The 16,630-nt window shown below is 40.5% G+C and overlaps 1 protein-coding gene across 1 annotated transcript in view; it reads right to left on the bottom strand.

The window, feature by feature from the left end:
* Positions 1 to 16,630, bottom strand: part of Slc9c2 (solute carrier family 9 member C2 (putative)) — a 54,381-nt gene that overhangs the window by 3,050 nt on the left and 34,701 nt on the right. The window contains exons 18-25 of the mRNA XM_051186089.1: positions 14,830 to 14,881; positions 13,314 to 13,462; positions 12,391 to 12,516; positions 7,800 to 7,898; positions 4,907 to 5,074; positions 4,185 to 4,316; positions 1,348 to 1,533; positions 501 to 585 (exon numbers count right to left, since the gene is read on the bottom strand). Of these exons, the coding sequence (XP_051042046.1) occupies positions 501 to 585; positions 1,348 to 1,533; positions 4,185 to 4,316; positions 4,907 to 5,074; positions 7,800 to 7,898; positions 12,391 to 12,516; positions 13,314 to 13,462; positions 14,830 to 14,881 (997 nt within the window). The remainder of the gene's footprint in view (positions 1 to 500; positions 586 to 1,347; positions 1,534 to 4,184; positions 4,317 to 4,906; positions 5,075 to 7,799; positions 7,899 to 12,390; positions 12,517 to 13,313; positions 13,463 to 14,829; positions 14,882 to 16,630) is intronic.

Below are 16,630 nucleotides of genomic sequence, written 5' to 3'. Positions count from 1 at the left end.
AAACCTTCCTGCCTACTCTTCTCTGTGTAATCAATGTTCAGCAACATGCTTGAGAATTGCATCCATTGACTTCAATTCCTTACTGACTTACTTCAAAGCGTAACTAGAACAACCGGTGAACTTGAGGCTGTGACTCAGAGAAGGTGGGCCAGGTTCCATATTCCCTTCAGCGGCTGGGAACAGACCAGTTCCCACCCTTGACCCCACTGTGGGGGGGGGGGGGGTCTCTTCTCTCCCCATTCCCAACAGCACTTTGCTGATCCACCCTACCACGGCTTGTGGTTTGTTATCAAGGTGTATGGAGGGAGGGACAGAGGGGAGGCAAGAACCACGTGGATTTTAGTGTCTCTGATAGGTAACCTCCCAAAAGCAAAGTGGCAACCAGTGTGGACCCTAGAGTGGGGACCACCTCCAATCACTTTCCAGAATTAAAAGAACTTTACATTTGTGGAAATGCTTCACAGTGGTTTTCTCACCACTAGAAGGCTATCATCCCTTACCAATGTCATGGTGCGTTTCATCATTTTTGACAGGTTCAGATGCCAAAATTATCAGAAGCTTGCTGACATCTGCAATTCCCTGGATCTAAATTCAAAAGAAATAAAAATTAGTCAAAAGAACAAAATTGATCCCCAAGTGGCTGCTTCCCAATTTTCTTTGTAGAGAATGAAAGAAACAAGCCAAAATTTAGCACAAGGTCTCCAGCATAAACCATGTGTCTGTCTGTCTGTCTTTCTGTCTGTTCATCTGTAGCCCAAGCTGGCCTCCAACTCACCAACATCTCTCTCTGGCAAACTACTGGGGCTACAACACTCAACACACAAACCCAGGCAAGCCCTATCCTTTTACTGTGAAATCCACTTTCAAAGAAATCTTAAGCCAGAATATTGCCTTTAAGCAGAATATTGACTTTATGGAAGTCAAGCAAAAATATCTACTCCTTACTTATAACTGGACTAGAATACCCTAGAAAGAAGGGAAAGGCCAGCAAGCCGTGGATTGCTTTTACACCTACACTGAAGATTGGAGATTCAAGACCAGCCTTCTCATTGGCTTCCCAGAATGCTAGGGGCAAAAGAACAGAGATTAAACTAAGATCTCTAAATTCTGAATTATCTCAACTAGTCCTCACACTAGCCTAACAATGGCTGCCATCAACATCCTCATTACATTAAGTAGCAAACCAAAGGTCAAAACAGTTGAACAGCTTGCTTGGTTCGTACATCCAGTAAACACCAGTCAACTGTTAAATCCCGACTCCAAGATTAACTGTTGTCACCTGAGTTTTAAAGCTGCTTATGAAGCGCCATGCAAAGCAAATGCCTCCTTAGAAATTGTGCTTCTTACCTGCTCACAGGACTTAGGAATAATGCTGGGTGCAACATGTGGCTCTTCCGTCTTGCTGTTAATTACATTGCCATACACAAGAATAATGAATTTCATAGTCACATGATTAAGAGTCATTTCATTATAGCTTGACAGAGTCTCCACATATGCGTGGTTGGATATCACACACTTCTGAAACTTTAAATCCTACAAGGAAATGGCATTTTTTTTCTATTAAGCAAACAAATGGATACATGCTGGCAAACAAACGGATACATGCTAGCAAGAAGGGAACAGATGTACTGGTCTGAGTTCCTTGAGGATGTCAGGATGCATGTATAGCCTGGAATCCATAGAACTTACTTAGAGTTTATCATGGCTTCTGCAAATGATCCTGAATTTGGTTACCCTGTCTGATGAATGAGCCATCAGCTTCACCATATAATCAGCCATGTGCTATTGGATTTCTAGGCTTAACCAGGCTCAAGACTCATAGGTTTCTTCTAGCAGTGGCAAATGTCTACTTGACAACAAAATACATAATAATAACAAAAGCACCAAATCAAGGCAAACAAGGCACTCCACCTGGGCTATCCACGCAGGCTCAGAATTGTAGACTTTAGAACTGAACAGCAGCTGTTGTGAGTGGAATTAAGTCCACTCCCCAAAAGGTTTAGTGAAGTCCTAACCCTCAGCTTCTCAGAATATGACTTTATTTGGAAGCAGGGCCTATGTAGTTAGGTAAGATGAGGCTAGGGAGAAGCTGGGGGAATTTGTAAACACACCTGAATACAAGGGGGAAGGCACCCAAGTACAACCCAAGGAGGGAAGCCTGAACCAGATGTGCCCTGCTGGCAGAAGCTAGCCTCAATTTCAGGGAAGTCTTTGGTTGTCAGTCACTGATAGGCAAGTGAAGTGCTTATTTTCCGGGGGCATCAGCATAGCCAGGGCACCAAAAACATAAGAAAATTAGCGAACATTTTATCTAAAAATTTGCAACAAGGTGGGGGGGGGGGACATACAAGTGTGGTATTGGAGCTTGAAAAATGTGTGTATATTTTGACATAGAGGAGAACTAAAGAGAGCATTATCTAATGAATGTCTGGGATGCTAAAAAGTCTGAACTGCTTAATTCTTTCATGGAATTATCAGAAGGAAATAAGTCTTAAAATCTCACAATTGCTCTCTATTTTTGTTGTTAGTGTTTTAAGACATACCCTAGCTTTCCCCTCATTTCAGGATTTCACACCAAAAAAATTCTTTTGTTTGTCTTATTTTGGGGTTTGTTTTAAGGCAGCGTCTCAGTCTGTAGTGGAGGGTGGCCTGTTGCTCTTCGTTGGTATGCCTCTGCTTCCCTAGCCTCAGTTGAAAATGAGGTTTTTAAAGCATCATTTATATAACCATGGTGTCATTAAATAGTTAAATAACAAGTAATTATGAATTCCTTAGTATCATCTAATAGTCAGGATGCAACAAATTTCTCAAATTGTGCAAAATATGACTTAATACTCAAAGTACTACATTTGTTTTTCTGCATTTACATTATTTAACCCTCCCCTCCCTTCTTCAAGTTATTGGGTTATTTGGGGAAAAAATGAAATGGGTTTTTGCTAGGCAGAATAAATTAGATTCTGAACTTATCTGGTGGGGGGGGGGGGTTCTAATAGATATTCCCCGAGGAGTAAGACTGCAGAGGCAATGGTTAGTGTTGTCAATTTGAAAGAATCTAGACTCATTCCAGCAGCGGTGGCTCTTGGGGATGCCTGTAAGGGATTATTTTGATTTGTTAATTAGTGTAGGAAGACACATCTTCGATGTGGGCAGGACCATTCTCCTGAACTTGTGCAGAGGAAAGAAGGGAGGCTGAGTGCCAATTTGCATTCATCCCTCTCCACTTCCAGACTGTAGGTGTGATGTGTCCTCTGCTTCAAACTCCTGTGACCTTGACTTCACAACGATAGACTGTGCCCTTGAACTGTGACCTTAAAGAAACCCTTGGGTTGCTTTTGTCGGAGTATTTTATTGAAGCAATAGCATAATTGAGTTGTAGGTAAGTATTATTGTCCTTGACACTTTATATTGGAACATTCTCATTTATATCATGAATTTGTATGGTTTGTGAATCAAAACATAATTATAAAGGAAAGTTGCCCTGCTATTGAGAAAGTCCAACACCCTAGTGTTACTGCTCCACCAGAGAGGTTTATTCTACACAGGCAATTAATTGTCTTACTCCTGGTGGAGAGGCAACATAAGAAGAAATGAATCTTAGTCACCTTACTCCTCCACCAAAATATTTCTGACAGTCATTGTTGTCATATTGGAAAAGAATCCTGAACTGGCTTGGAGGATGCACTGTTTATAACCCAAGGTTTACAGTTAATCAGCAAAAATTGTTGAACTTTGAGTCTGTCACCTCCACAGCTTCTGCCTCACAGTAACTCACAAGTAACTTACAAATACAAGACTGCACAGGATGCTGGCCCAGGACAAACTTGAACCCCTACTCTTTAGAGGGAAAGCTCACAGACAGGCTTTAGTCATCTCACCAAAAGTTCTGAAAACCTAGGAGATGTATGCTCAGGGTTGTTCATTAACTTCTTCTGATTAATGATATACTCAGCTTTGGGAAGATCTACCCATTTCATTGTTTCTAATTCTGTTCTCTAAAAGGATCTTTCAGGTAGCCTGGAAAAATTAACCCTGACAAGAGGGTTAATGGCCCACAGGGACTTAACAGTAGTTAAAACTCAGATACCACCTTCCTTTCTATCTTTGTCTAAAAAATATTGGATGTGCTTTATTTAAAAAAAAAATAGTACTTACTAATTTGTTCACATTTTCTTCCTATAACTTACCTCACCAGCAATATCATGTTCAAAATACTGATTCGCAATACTAAGAGCCAACCTGAGCCATATTTTATATTCTAGTGATGGCCAGAAGACATCAAAACCTTCATATAAATCCTCCAAAGAGATGAAAAAGGCCTGAAATAACAAGGTACCAGGACACAGACAGCCAAAATATAGTCAGTCATTAAGCAAGATGGCCACCATCTTTTCAATCAACTACCAACTCTATGATACTCTAGCACTGAGAACAGTTTGTAATAGGACCTTTAGATCCTTTTGATTGGGATTTTTCCACCTCAAATGGGATTTCAGGTCACTTATTTGTTGAACAAATAACATATTACTTGGCAAGTGTAAACAAAAGGAAAGGAGTTTGAAAACAGATGAGTATTCTTTCCAAATACTGCTTTCAGAGTGGTGACAATTTACGTAGCATTACACTACAGACAATTTTCTAATCTCCACAACATCGAAGGACAGGCATCCTCTCTACTTAAATAATAAGGAAACCAAGACTCAAGGAGGTTAAATAATTTATTCACAGGCCGGATGCAGCAGAGCTCAGCAGAGCCTCAAATATGAGAGATTAATTCTCTCTTCTCTGACTCGTCTATACTGATCAGCTGATCAAGTGACCAAATAAAATATCAGACCCCAACCAAAGAAAAGATACTGGCACTCCTTATTAAGGACTAACTAATAACCTATAAGCAAGCAATTTTTACCTGCAAAGTAGTTTCACAGATGGCAGTATATTCAATTTCACGCTTAAGCAAACAGCTCAGCTCACCAAGTACATCCCCACTGGTGCAGTACTCTGTATACATAGTCTTGAACTGCCTTTCAGTCCTCTGGGTTGCTTCTATCCCAAAGGTGGGAGATGAGCTATGCAACTGTGGGGGGGAGGGAGATTATGAAAAGGAAAATAAAAGCATCAAGTTCTTTGAGTATAACAATAGCTTCTACTCTTTCTTACAATTGTTCTATAGAAAGCCAACAACTCTTTAATGAGATGTGTCAAGAATGAGGAAAAGAATTGACTTCCACAAAGTCATGGTTTATTTCATATTTTAACACATCAAGGCCAAGGTTTTCCCCACATAAAAAGTAAAGTTGTTGGGCTTGGGATGTCGCTCAGGGATGCAACACTTGCCTAACATAGTCAGGCCTCAAGTTCAAAACTAACACTGAAAAACAAAATGAAACAAACAACAACAACGAAAACCAAGATTCTTATAAGAATTAAATAATAAAACTCATTGCCTTTCTTGACTACTTTTATAAAAAATTAAAACTAATCTCTTCCCATCTGCATCCTTTTAATGTACTACTGGTTGGAAAGCCCTAATCGAAGTTAGTTGAAATCCATTATGCTCCAAAATCTGAAAATTTCTGTGGACTAACATCACTAATGGGAAATTCTATACCTGACCTTATGTGATGCAGGCACAAAAATGTAAGCACAAAAAATACTGTATAAAAATGCCTTTAAGATATGTAGAAGGCATATAAGAAACAGAAATGAATTTCATGTTTAAACATGTTTAAACATTACTCCAAAGAGATCGAATTATAAATATACCAAAATTTGATTCCAAACATCAGAGGACACAAGGGGCTAGAAATTGGGATTCCCATGCTGGGAATAAGGATGAGCCACCCACAGAATTCCTGGCATCAGAAGAAAGACTCATTTCCCAGGAGAAAAACTACCACCATGTATATATTTCCTAGCCTTTATGTTCCATTCATTTTTATGAGAAATACTGAGACAGATTATGGTTATGGACAAAGCTATAAATAAATTAAATTTTCCTGGTCTTTATACTATGTTGTTTTCTTCATTCTTCATAGGCAATGAGAGACACTAATACTGTGAAAGGACAGAGAGGGGAGAGAGAGAGAGAGAGAGAGAGAGAGAGAATGGTGGCATACTTCTATAATCCCAGCATTCGGGAGGTACAGGCAGTTGGATCTCTGTCTGAGCCAAGTCTAGTCTACAGAATGAGTTCTAGGAAAACCAGACTATACATAGAAACCTTGTCTCAAAAAACAAAACAAATTTCTCAGGACCAGATAGCCATGGTGAGATTCTGGGAATGCCATATCCAAAAGATTCAAGATATTGTCTCTTAATGACCACTAGTATTGTTACCAGGAACACCACACACACACACACACACACACACACACACACAGAGCCTGTCAACTTCTCATGACCTAGGATCACCTGAGATGAGTCTCAGTTGAAGAATTATCTAAATCAGGCTCATCTGTGGACATGTCTGTGAGGGATATCTTAATTGGTTATTGACCCAGCCATTGTGGGCAATAACATTCCCTAGGCAGAATCCTGGACTTTACAAGAGTGAAAAAAAGGTGGTTGAACATAGGCAAGCAATGATGTGTTTTTTCCTTTGCATCAGAGGTCCTATAAGTGGGCCATCTTTATCACCAGCATGAAGTTTTCCTAGAGAGATCCTAATTCCTAGGACACATCTTTTACAATACTAAATGTCTATACATCTAGTTTATTTATACACTGTGTCCTTTCCTTTTATCCTTCCATTGGAAAATAAACACCAAATGAGCTGAGATTTTTGTCAGTTTTTTCAATCATCTACCTAGACTTTCCACTGCTTGCTTGTGATAGTAATAAAAAATAAATAAATAACCTTTTTAATCAATGAACAAAACTGCCTAGAATCAGATTCTTGGCATTACATTTTCTTCATATTATTTTATCACAGTAGTTTATTTTCATCAGAGTGAAAGGTCTAAAACACAAATTTTAAAATTTGGAAGCTAAATATATTCTTTTTCCTAGGACAAATGTTTGTCACGTAAGTGCATCAGCTGGAAAATAGGAATTGATCACTGTGTAAGTCACACTGACCTCTGTCGTCAGCTACTGAGATACCAGTATGAAGAAGAGACAGGATTCTTGCCCCCATCACACTACTGAATTCATATTCCCCTTTCTCACTCCTCTCTCTCCCTCTGTGTGTGTCTATCTTTGTCTCTGTCTCTCTCTGTATATCTCTGCCTCTCTGTCTCTGTGTCCCTGTCTGTATATTTGTCTCTGTCTCTGTTTCTCTGTCTCTCTGTATCTCTCTGTCTCACTGTCTTCCCTTGTATATCTCTGTCTCTCTATATATATCTCACTCAGTCTCTCTGTGTATCTCTATCTCTGTCTGTTTCTCTCTCTCCTCAAACAAAAGTCTCCTCATATCAACTGAGTTTTATTTTAATCTTCATACATCTTGACCTCTGTGAGGTCTGAGTTGCTACAGCCAAGCCCTTATGCCTGAACTCCCATTCAGGTGAATGAGACCAAGTACTAACTGGTTCCTTCATCTGAACATCCTCATACCACTAATTCCTCCAGCTTTGTTGTGAAGAGTAAGTAACAACTCGGAATGCACTTTGTAAAATGGGAAGCACATTTGAGTATTAATTGTGAAGCTGCTGTCTCAACCATCACACTTCCTCACCATGGAAATGGTTTCACATGAAAGAGACTCTCAATTTCAAACTTTTCAGCTCCAGAACTTGCCCCTAACTTACAACAATATATTCAAAACACATTTTAAATAAAGAAAAATTAGTTGATCTTACACTTGCCATTCCTGAAATAATTAAGAAGATTCCTTGTGGCATTTCACCTTCTCTACAGATAATATCTCCGTAGTCAAAATAGGTAAGTTTAGTTCTTTCCTGGATGAAAGAAATAAAATAGGGGTAAGAGTTCAACCCTAAAATTTCATAGATCACTTTTCTAAACACAAATAACTTTTTTAAAATTAAAAATGGTTTTCAGGTAGCATAAAATGGAAAACATATTCTGGGATTGTTAGTATAGTATATACACATATCACTTCAATTTTAAGAAATAAAAATACAGGCAAACAAGCAAAGACTTTGTGATCAGTACTTAACACAGCAAATAATGTTAGCGCCCAGTAAATGTTTAGGGGATGATGGAGCAAATGAACAAATAAGGGAATGATTAGCCCTCACTGGGGCTTGGACTATGAATGTCAAGCTAGGCAATCAACTCCTTGGCCACAGGAGATCTTTTAGTTAGTTGGGGAAGGTGTTGTCAATGAAGTGTGATGTCTATGGTAAAGCAGACAGGAACAGGGCACTCGGGGACAGTGAAGAAAGGATAGTTTCTCTCAGTTGTTTGTGATACCTCCACTAGCAAGGCAGAGATAGCTAAGCTGAGGCCTGAAAGAAGAGCCGCAGATAGAATATTGATATGAAAGGACCTAGTAGCAAGCGCAGTGTATACAGTTGAGATAACTGCAAAAGGTTCAGTATGTCTCAAGCAGGACCAGAGACCAGCCTTAGCTATCACAAGGCATCGGTAGCAGTGTAGGTCTCTACATACTTTATGGATGCACAGAAATGTTTAAATTCTTCTTAAACAGCAATGATAATAATGCCTTTGTGTAAAGAAAATGTTTTAATATGTTCAGTTTTGGTGTGTGGGTTTGACTCCAGTAGATTCTGTGTAACACGTTCCACAGACTGAGGTGATAACTTCAAAAGAAGGAGGTCTCCTGGAACCAGTTCTGGAACACTTGGCTGGAGAAAAGTAATGAGCCAGAGTACTCATGGCAATCTCTGCACTTCTATTCTTTTCTCATATTAACAAAATGTTCTTGAAAGCCTATGCTGACATTTTAAACAAAACATACAAATGAGGAACTGTCCCCTGAGACGTGGTCACTGACCAGGACCTCGTCTCCAGGAAAACCAGCACTTTTCAAATCATTCACATCAGTCACATAAGTACAAGTAGTATTAATGAAAACTGTCCCAACAATAAAACTTCATATGGCTGTACATGTGCAATGAGAGTAGGTTTAAACATTTGGTAAAGAAAGTTTTTGATAAGTAAAAGTCAAAATAGTTCAATATTTCAAAGATTCACAAGAGCTAGGCAACAAATGTTAAACAATAACTGACCATAAAAATTTATTAACCTATCTTAGAAAATGGGTGGTTAGCTGTGGTTAGTCTTGGATGATTTTCTGATTTATTGTTAGCCTGGAATAAGTTGTATGTTACTGTGCCTAACAACAATGACGTCATTCTATCTGGATTTGCTTCAATGAATACAATCTCTGAGAAACTATTCTTTATCGTGGATAAAAAGCTTTGCTTGAAAGCTGCAAAACACACTCAGATTCAAACTGCCTCTGTGTTTGTTTCTGTTTGTCACCGCTGAATCCTTACCCACCTAGTCTTCGAGAATCCTTGTCTCCCATACCTGGCTGGGATGGTCCGTGGTATGGGTTGATATGTATAATGTGTGCCCATTTTTGTGTTTATGTGTGTATTGCTGGTGAAGTCAGAAGGCAATCTTGGGTGTCTGTCTTGCCTTCCACCTTGTTTTGGACAGGGTCTCTTGAGATATGGTGTGTACTAGGCTCTCTGGCCACAGCTTCCAGGAATTTTTCCGTCCCCACAATCCATCTCACAACAAGCACTGTGATTGCAGATGAATGCTACCATGTCCGGCTTTACATGCATTCAAGGGACTCCAACTCAGATTCACATGCTTGCCATGGCAAACACTTTACCATCTCCCCGGGCTAATATGCTTAATTTTATAATACCAACAGATATAAAGTAGATTTTTTCCTATATTTTTTTGTGGAGGAACAGTCCTACAAAAGCAAAATTGCTGAGGGCCCATAAAAGTCATAACACAGCCCCATTGGAGACAAGTCTAGAGCCAGGTCTCGAAGAGGCACAAGGGCATTGAAGAGAGTTTGGGCTTTAATCAAAGTGACCCACTTAAGGAATTTTAATAGGAAAAGTGTGGTGGCAGTTAGCATTTGAGAAATACCTGCAGTAAACAGGTTTCCAAATCACCCATACTGGCCATCTCAGAGCAAGAGGTTGAAATCCAAGAAAGCAGCTCTCACCTCTCACTTTGCATGCTTCTGAACTGTGTGATGGTGCATGAGCACTGGCAATTCTACAGTTAGAAATCCAACGGCTTTGCCTAAGCTTAGTTCCTTGCTTTATGCATTATGTCAGCCTTGAATCTCTACCATCATCTTTGCACTTATCTTTATGGACTGTTCTCGTGTGTGTGTGTGTGTGTGTGTGTGTGTGTGTGTGTGTGTGTGTGTGTGTACATGCCACAGTCAGTACACATGTGGGAAAGCAGAGGACAATCTCAGGTGTCAGTCCTCACCTACTACTAAAGGTCTCCTTTTTGTTGTTCACCAATATACATGAACCGATAGCTAATCTGGGAGCTGGCAGAAATTTTCCTGTCTCTGCCTTCTATCTCACCTGGGGACACTGGGATTGTAGACATGTGCTACTACCCCCAACTTCACGTGGGTTCTGGGGATCTGAACTCAGGTCCTCACACTGGCACAGCACAAGCTTTACCTTCGGAGCCATCTCCCCATACTGATAAATCTCCCTTTAATTAACTAATATTCGGGAGCTGGAAGCAAGAAGCAATGAAGGGAATTAGCTTCATAATTTTCTTTCCTTGTAGTTCTAACATATAGTAAGAATGAACTCGTCTACAATAAGAGGTGCTTCTGCTGTTAACCCAGGCAAGAGCTCTGGGCTAGTCCTGATTAAAACACACCCATGGTATGATTTTTAGCCAGGTGAATGTGGTGATATATTGTTTATGGTCTAATAAAGCAACTAGAAATCAAAAAGCAAAGCTAGCCACAGCCACAGAGCCAGGCAGTGTTGATACACACCTTTAATCCCAGCAGCCATACTAGCTAGCCATGGAGGACAGGTAAATACCTATAGTCCTAGCACTAGGGAGGTGGAGGCAGGAGTGATGTGGCTGGAGGAGACAGGAACTCAGAGGGTTACAGGCTGAGGCTTGGTGGAGAACAGTGCAATCTGCATTGCACTCTGAGGATTCACGGAGACAGGATCACCACTTTCAGTCTGAGGTAGAGGTAAGAGATAGTGGCTGCATGCTTTGCTTTTCTGATCCTCAGCTTGAACTCCAATATCTGTCTCTAGTTTTGATTATTTGTGTTACAGTGAAATCTGACTTAAATGGTGAAACATTAGAGTAAGGAGTCACTGACATGGTGAATGGTATCTGTAGACAGGGGGAGAAAATCTACCAGCTCTGCAATAGTATATATGACTCCTTGTGGAGGGGAGAAAGGCTGTGCTGGGCTGTACATTAGATGACTGGGAGTCATTAGTGTATGTATTTATCTTCTCATGCTTTTTACCGTGACTCCCAGTCGTTCCTGGGTGGTCAGTCAATCATTATGAAAATTATTACCTATAAGAAACAAAATTCTAATTTCATCTTAAAATTCTACTTTTAAAAATAAGCTACATGGGATGTGAGCTTCAACAAGCAACTTTCAATTCCTTCTTCCCAGTCCCAGGCTACCCCTCTCCCATTTGTTAGAAGCCATCTGTTTTCCCAAACCATCCCAAGAAGATCCTGCCAACAAGGGTTCCCTTTGGACAGCTGCTGCAAGCTGCACCAGCTGGACTTCCTAAGAGTCTGAACCAAAGCACAGAACCTAGGATTCAAGAGCCCAATGGTTCCACCTAAGCATTAGAAAAATAAAAATGAAGTTCACAGATTCCTGTTAGGTCTTACACCCTGCCCAAGGTTGGCTAATATTATAGACTGAATATTTGTGTCTCCCGGGAATGCCTAAGCGGAAATCCCAGGCTCCAGTGTGAGAGTTTTAGGAGGTAGAGACCTTGGGAAGTGCTTAGGTCATAAGGGTGAAGCTCAGGTGTTTGGGATTTGTGCCCTTATAAAAGAAGCACATGGAGCTGCCCCTTCTGTCGGATGGAGACGGCAAGAAGACATCATTTATGAACCAGATGCACACTCTCACCATACACCACATCTGATCATTCCCTGATTTCCCAGATTCCACAATTGTGAGAAGTAAGTTTCTGTTGTTTGCAAGCCACTTGCTCTGCAGTGCTTTGCTATAGCAAACCAAGCTAAGACACCCAAATGGCTCTTCACTTGTCAAAGCAACCCCAATCCTTCAGGGCATTTTCTCCTTGCTTAAATTAGGTTTCTGACACCTTCAACCAAAGAGGGGGGGAGCAGAGCTTAAATTTAACTAAAGTTTATGTTTTTGATATTCTTTTCTTTAGTCATTGGTTGAAGCAAGGGAAAATGTTTACATTAAGCCTGAGTCAGAACAGAAGACATTATTACCTTGAAGAACTCAATAAGAACATCTTTATTTTCCATCCAAACAATGTTGGGCAGGTATTTGTCTGGGGTTGGAGGCGGGATTGCCATTGGAAAGTTATTCAAGGCTTTTATTTTTGCAAGAAGTACCTAAAAACAAATATGTAAAATTGTGGTGATTGTTTCTGTGAAGAGGTGAAAGGAAATCTAAATAGGTTTCTGCTAACTTGAGTTTTGATAGACAGCCCACCACCCCCTCCCTCTGCCACCATGTGTGTTATACTCTTCTTGTTCTTAGTATCTTGCCCTTATTCTCACTTATTAACTCAGGTCAAATTTGTCATTTTTGTAATTCATTTATTACATCCTACCCTGTCTTACATACAGACACACACACACACACACACACACACACACACACACACACACACAGAGCTGGTTCCCTCCAAACACTATGTTACAGTCTCTGTGGATGCTCCAGTCAGTGGAACAATGCAGTACAAACTCCACCAGTAAATAGAGAAGCAGAAATAAAGAAGTACATAAATCTACTGAGTCTAGAGTACAAGCCAGAGGAAGATTTCAGAGACAATCCTGATAGAAGTAAAGAATCTGGAATTTTTTCTAAGGCTTTCTTCAGGTCCCTTCCTGAAGCCTGGCACACACAGCTTGCAAGTCCTCTGAGTCCTTTTCCTTTTTATTAGATCTCCATGCTTGTTTCTTCAGTGACTCTAGCTGCAGTTGGCTTCTGTCACTTGCAGCCAAGGCATTCCAACTGCTGGAGCATGCCAGGCAGCACTACCTTTGATTGACAGAGGCATTAAAGATGCTGCCAGGACTTATCCAGGTAGCACCTGTGGTTAAACACTTTCCCAAATACCTCCTCTCATTACATCCTGAGATGCCTGAGCTTATGGAACCAAATGAGGTGGGAACAGAGTTACTACCTTATTCATCTCAATGCCTTCGTGCTTATCAATGATGCCTCTTGACCATAGAAAGGTGAGATTTTTCAGGGCTTTAGCAATCACATTGCGGATTGCCTGCTTTGTCTTGAGAGCAATGACAACATCTCGGCCTTCGTGCTCTATGAGTCCTGAGAAAAATTAGACTTAGTGGGCAACCTATGCAACAACCACAATAACAACTAGTATTGTATTAGAATGTCCGGAGTGTTTGTACATAGCCTTCCATTCTAGTTTCACACAGAACTCTTGAGGTGGTAGGAAGAATTTGCATCCCCATCATATGGATGAGAAAATGGAAAACTAGCTTCCTCCACAACTAAACCACCCTTGGTCTTATCCCCATGCCATCTCTTGCCTATTTCTATACCAAAATACATTTCACTAGAGTACTGTTTTGATGTCTCTGCCTCATCCTCTACATATTTTTTGTTGGTTGGATAACTAAAAAACTTTCATTCAAAAAAGCATCTGGACTTAGGTGGAAGGGTCTTATGAGATCAAGTGGGATACTCATTCCCTTTTAATAAACATAACAAAGACTCTTGGCCAAAATTAACATTTCATGTGTCATCTTTACATTGAGCACAACATCTGATGTACATGTGGAAGATACTTGCACATTTGTACACTAAAATGAATTGACTGGTGAAATAAAGGTAGCTATAATGTAGAGCATAGGTTTTAGTTCCAAGATGCACCAAAGTTAGAGATCTGACTGCCATTTATTAGTTATGTGACTTTAGGCAAGCTAACAACACTAAGCAAAACAACTGCATGTCAAAAGTAACCTTCATATGGCTCCAAGTGGAACTAGGAGCTTGTGGTGAGGATAAGGCATCCACAGAGCAGAGCAAGAGATCCCTGAGGAGCATCTTTCAGGAAAAGGCTCCCCCAGGGAGACAAGTGTTGCAGCACAGTGCAACCTTTCCAATTGCAAAAGGACAAATGCTCACTGCAGAAAGTTGAAAAACTTAAATAACAGAATATATGCCCACATGGGAAGGAGAAAATACCTGTCTGAGGTTGAATTATCCAGAAACTTCTCTGGATGTTTGGAGCATTTTGCTTCCCAGGTCTTTTTTCCTCTGTCAAGAATGGAATTGGGCCCTGTCAATGTCACATGCTGAAGCTCTCTCTAATCCATGTGACCATATTTAGAGGTGATGAGGCTTAATGATGCTGTAAGGATTGAGCCCCCGCCTTGCAAGGATGTGATCTCACGAGACAAACTGGGCACTGGAGTCCCTCTGCCCATGCAGGAAGAGGTCAAATGGGGCACAGCAATCAGACAGCCATGTCTAACACACACACATACACACACACACACACACACACACACACACACACACACACACACACACCGAAGCCAGTCTTCACCAGAAACCAACGTTCATAGCAGCAGCATCTGGGATTCTGGCCTTCAGAACCACAAAGAAATAAAATCTATAGATGACACAAAAAACTAAACAAAAAACCAAATGCTCCAACCACTCACCTAGTTCTCTAACAGCCTCTCGTTTGTTTTTTTCCAAAATGTCATATAGTTTCTGTAAGAAATTAAGAAATAGTTCTCATTACACCAAGTACAATCCTGGCTTCATCACCTGAGTAAAAGTTAAAGAAGCATCACAGAGGAGTTCTCGCTTAGTTTGATTTAGGGGAAGCTTTTGTTGTCTGGAGAGTTCCATGGCATCCCCAGGCCAGGACTCAAATTGAAGTGAATGTTGCAGGGCTGGTGTTTTGTATAAGTATCATGCTTCATTGTAACTATTATTAGTTCAAAATAAGGGAGGGAGGGAGGTAAGAAAGAAGAGAGGGAGAGAAGGAGGGAGGAAGAGACAGAAGGAGAGAGGAGAGGAAGAAACTCTGCACTACACTATACACTGCTAAGAATTCCCATTGACAAAGACCAATTTGAAGAGATGCCGAGGGAACATCTGTTTGGGGATCTACTTTGCCAAGAGCACAAAAACAAGTGGGATGATGTGAACACATTGTATAAATGAGTTCCCGGGCCCTAAAGGCCACTCCTTAAACAGTTGAGGAAGGAGCTCCACACCGACTAAGCACACCACACCGAGGTGTGATTGTTTTTGCAATCACATAACAGGTACTGTGAGATTTTTCACTGCGTCCCAGGCACTGCTCCTCATAAAATTCACTCTGTCAATCTTTCTAAAGCATATTCTCAGCCATACCAACAACAATGCACAGTCCCCTGGGTTGTCACACACAGGTACCTGCAATGCACTCAGATATTATTTGTCACAGGATTACTTACAAGGAATAAGTGGTCTGTTTTCTTAAGCTTAAGCAAAACAAAATTTTTGGTTTTTCTCTGTTTGGGCTTTTAAAATTTATACCTAGTAAGTCTCTTGCTTTGAATATACAAATGAGATATGTAATCTTTATGAAACAGTTCGATATTAATAATAGTTATTAGACTCCTTATGGCACCAACTTACATCCACCCTTTTTTTGCATGGTGCTAAGCCTCCTTCCTGCAGAACTGAATTTGTATTCACACCGAGATTCTGGGCAACAGTAACTCCTTCCTGCAAAGACAGCACTACCAGAGAAGCAATGTCTTAACCTGGAAGCCAGTTTCCAGAATCACCAAGTGTTGTGGAATGTTACATTCCACATTCATTTATGCTATGGGACATTTATTTTAAAGATGCAAAGATGTATTGCAATGTGTTGCATTTTTTCCTGTTGTATATGTTTAACTCTGCGAAGGTGTGTTACTTTGCCTGTCTAAAACATGATTGGTCTAATAAAGAGCTGAATGACCAATACTGAAGCAGGAGAAAGAATAGGTAGGCCTTGAACTCAGAGATCTGCCTGCCTCTGCCTCCCTAGTGCTTGGATTAAAGGCATGCACCACCACTGCCCAGTTTGTCAAAAACTTTAAAACAATGGTTTAAAGGGTCTACAAATGTGTTAGCAGAGGGAACACAGCAAAGGGCTGGACTGGAAACTTGGAAAGTCATGCCAAGGAGTTCTCATGGCAAAGGGGGAAAAAGTTGAGAGTTGTAAGGAAAGCTGAACCAAAGACTAAACCTAGGAACCATCCCTATGTATGTGATTATGAACTTTTACATGACAGCTCTTTTTGGACCAGAGACTCATCTTTGACTCATTCATTGTTTTAATTCCTGTCTCATCGCCAGTAGTAACTCCACATCTACGGGCTTCACCAGGAGACTCCTTAAGTGCTCAGTTCAAATTCGGCTTCCTTAAGCAATTTCAATTCTCTTTTTGGTGAGTTATTATTGTTGTTGTTATTATTGCTT

The sequence above is a fragment of the Phodopus roborovskii genome, unplaced genomic scaffold (genome assembly GCF_943737965.1).
Source record: "Phodopus roborovskii unplaced genomic scaffold, PHOROB, whole genome shotgun sequence".
NCBI classification, from domain to species: Eukaryota; Metazoa; Chordata; class Mammalia; order Rodentia; family Cricetidae; genus Phodopus; species Phodopus roborovskii.
The sequence above is the reverse complement of the archived record's forward strand: the minus strand, read 5'-3'. Positions and strand labels throughout refer to the sequence as shown.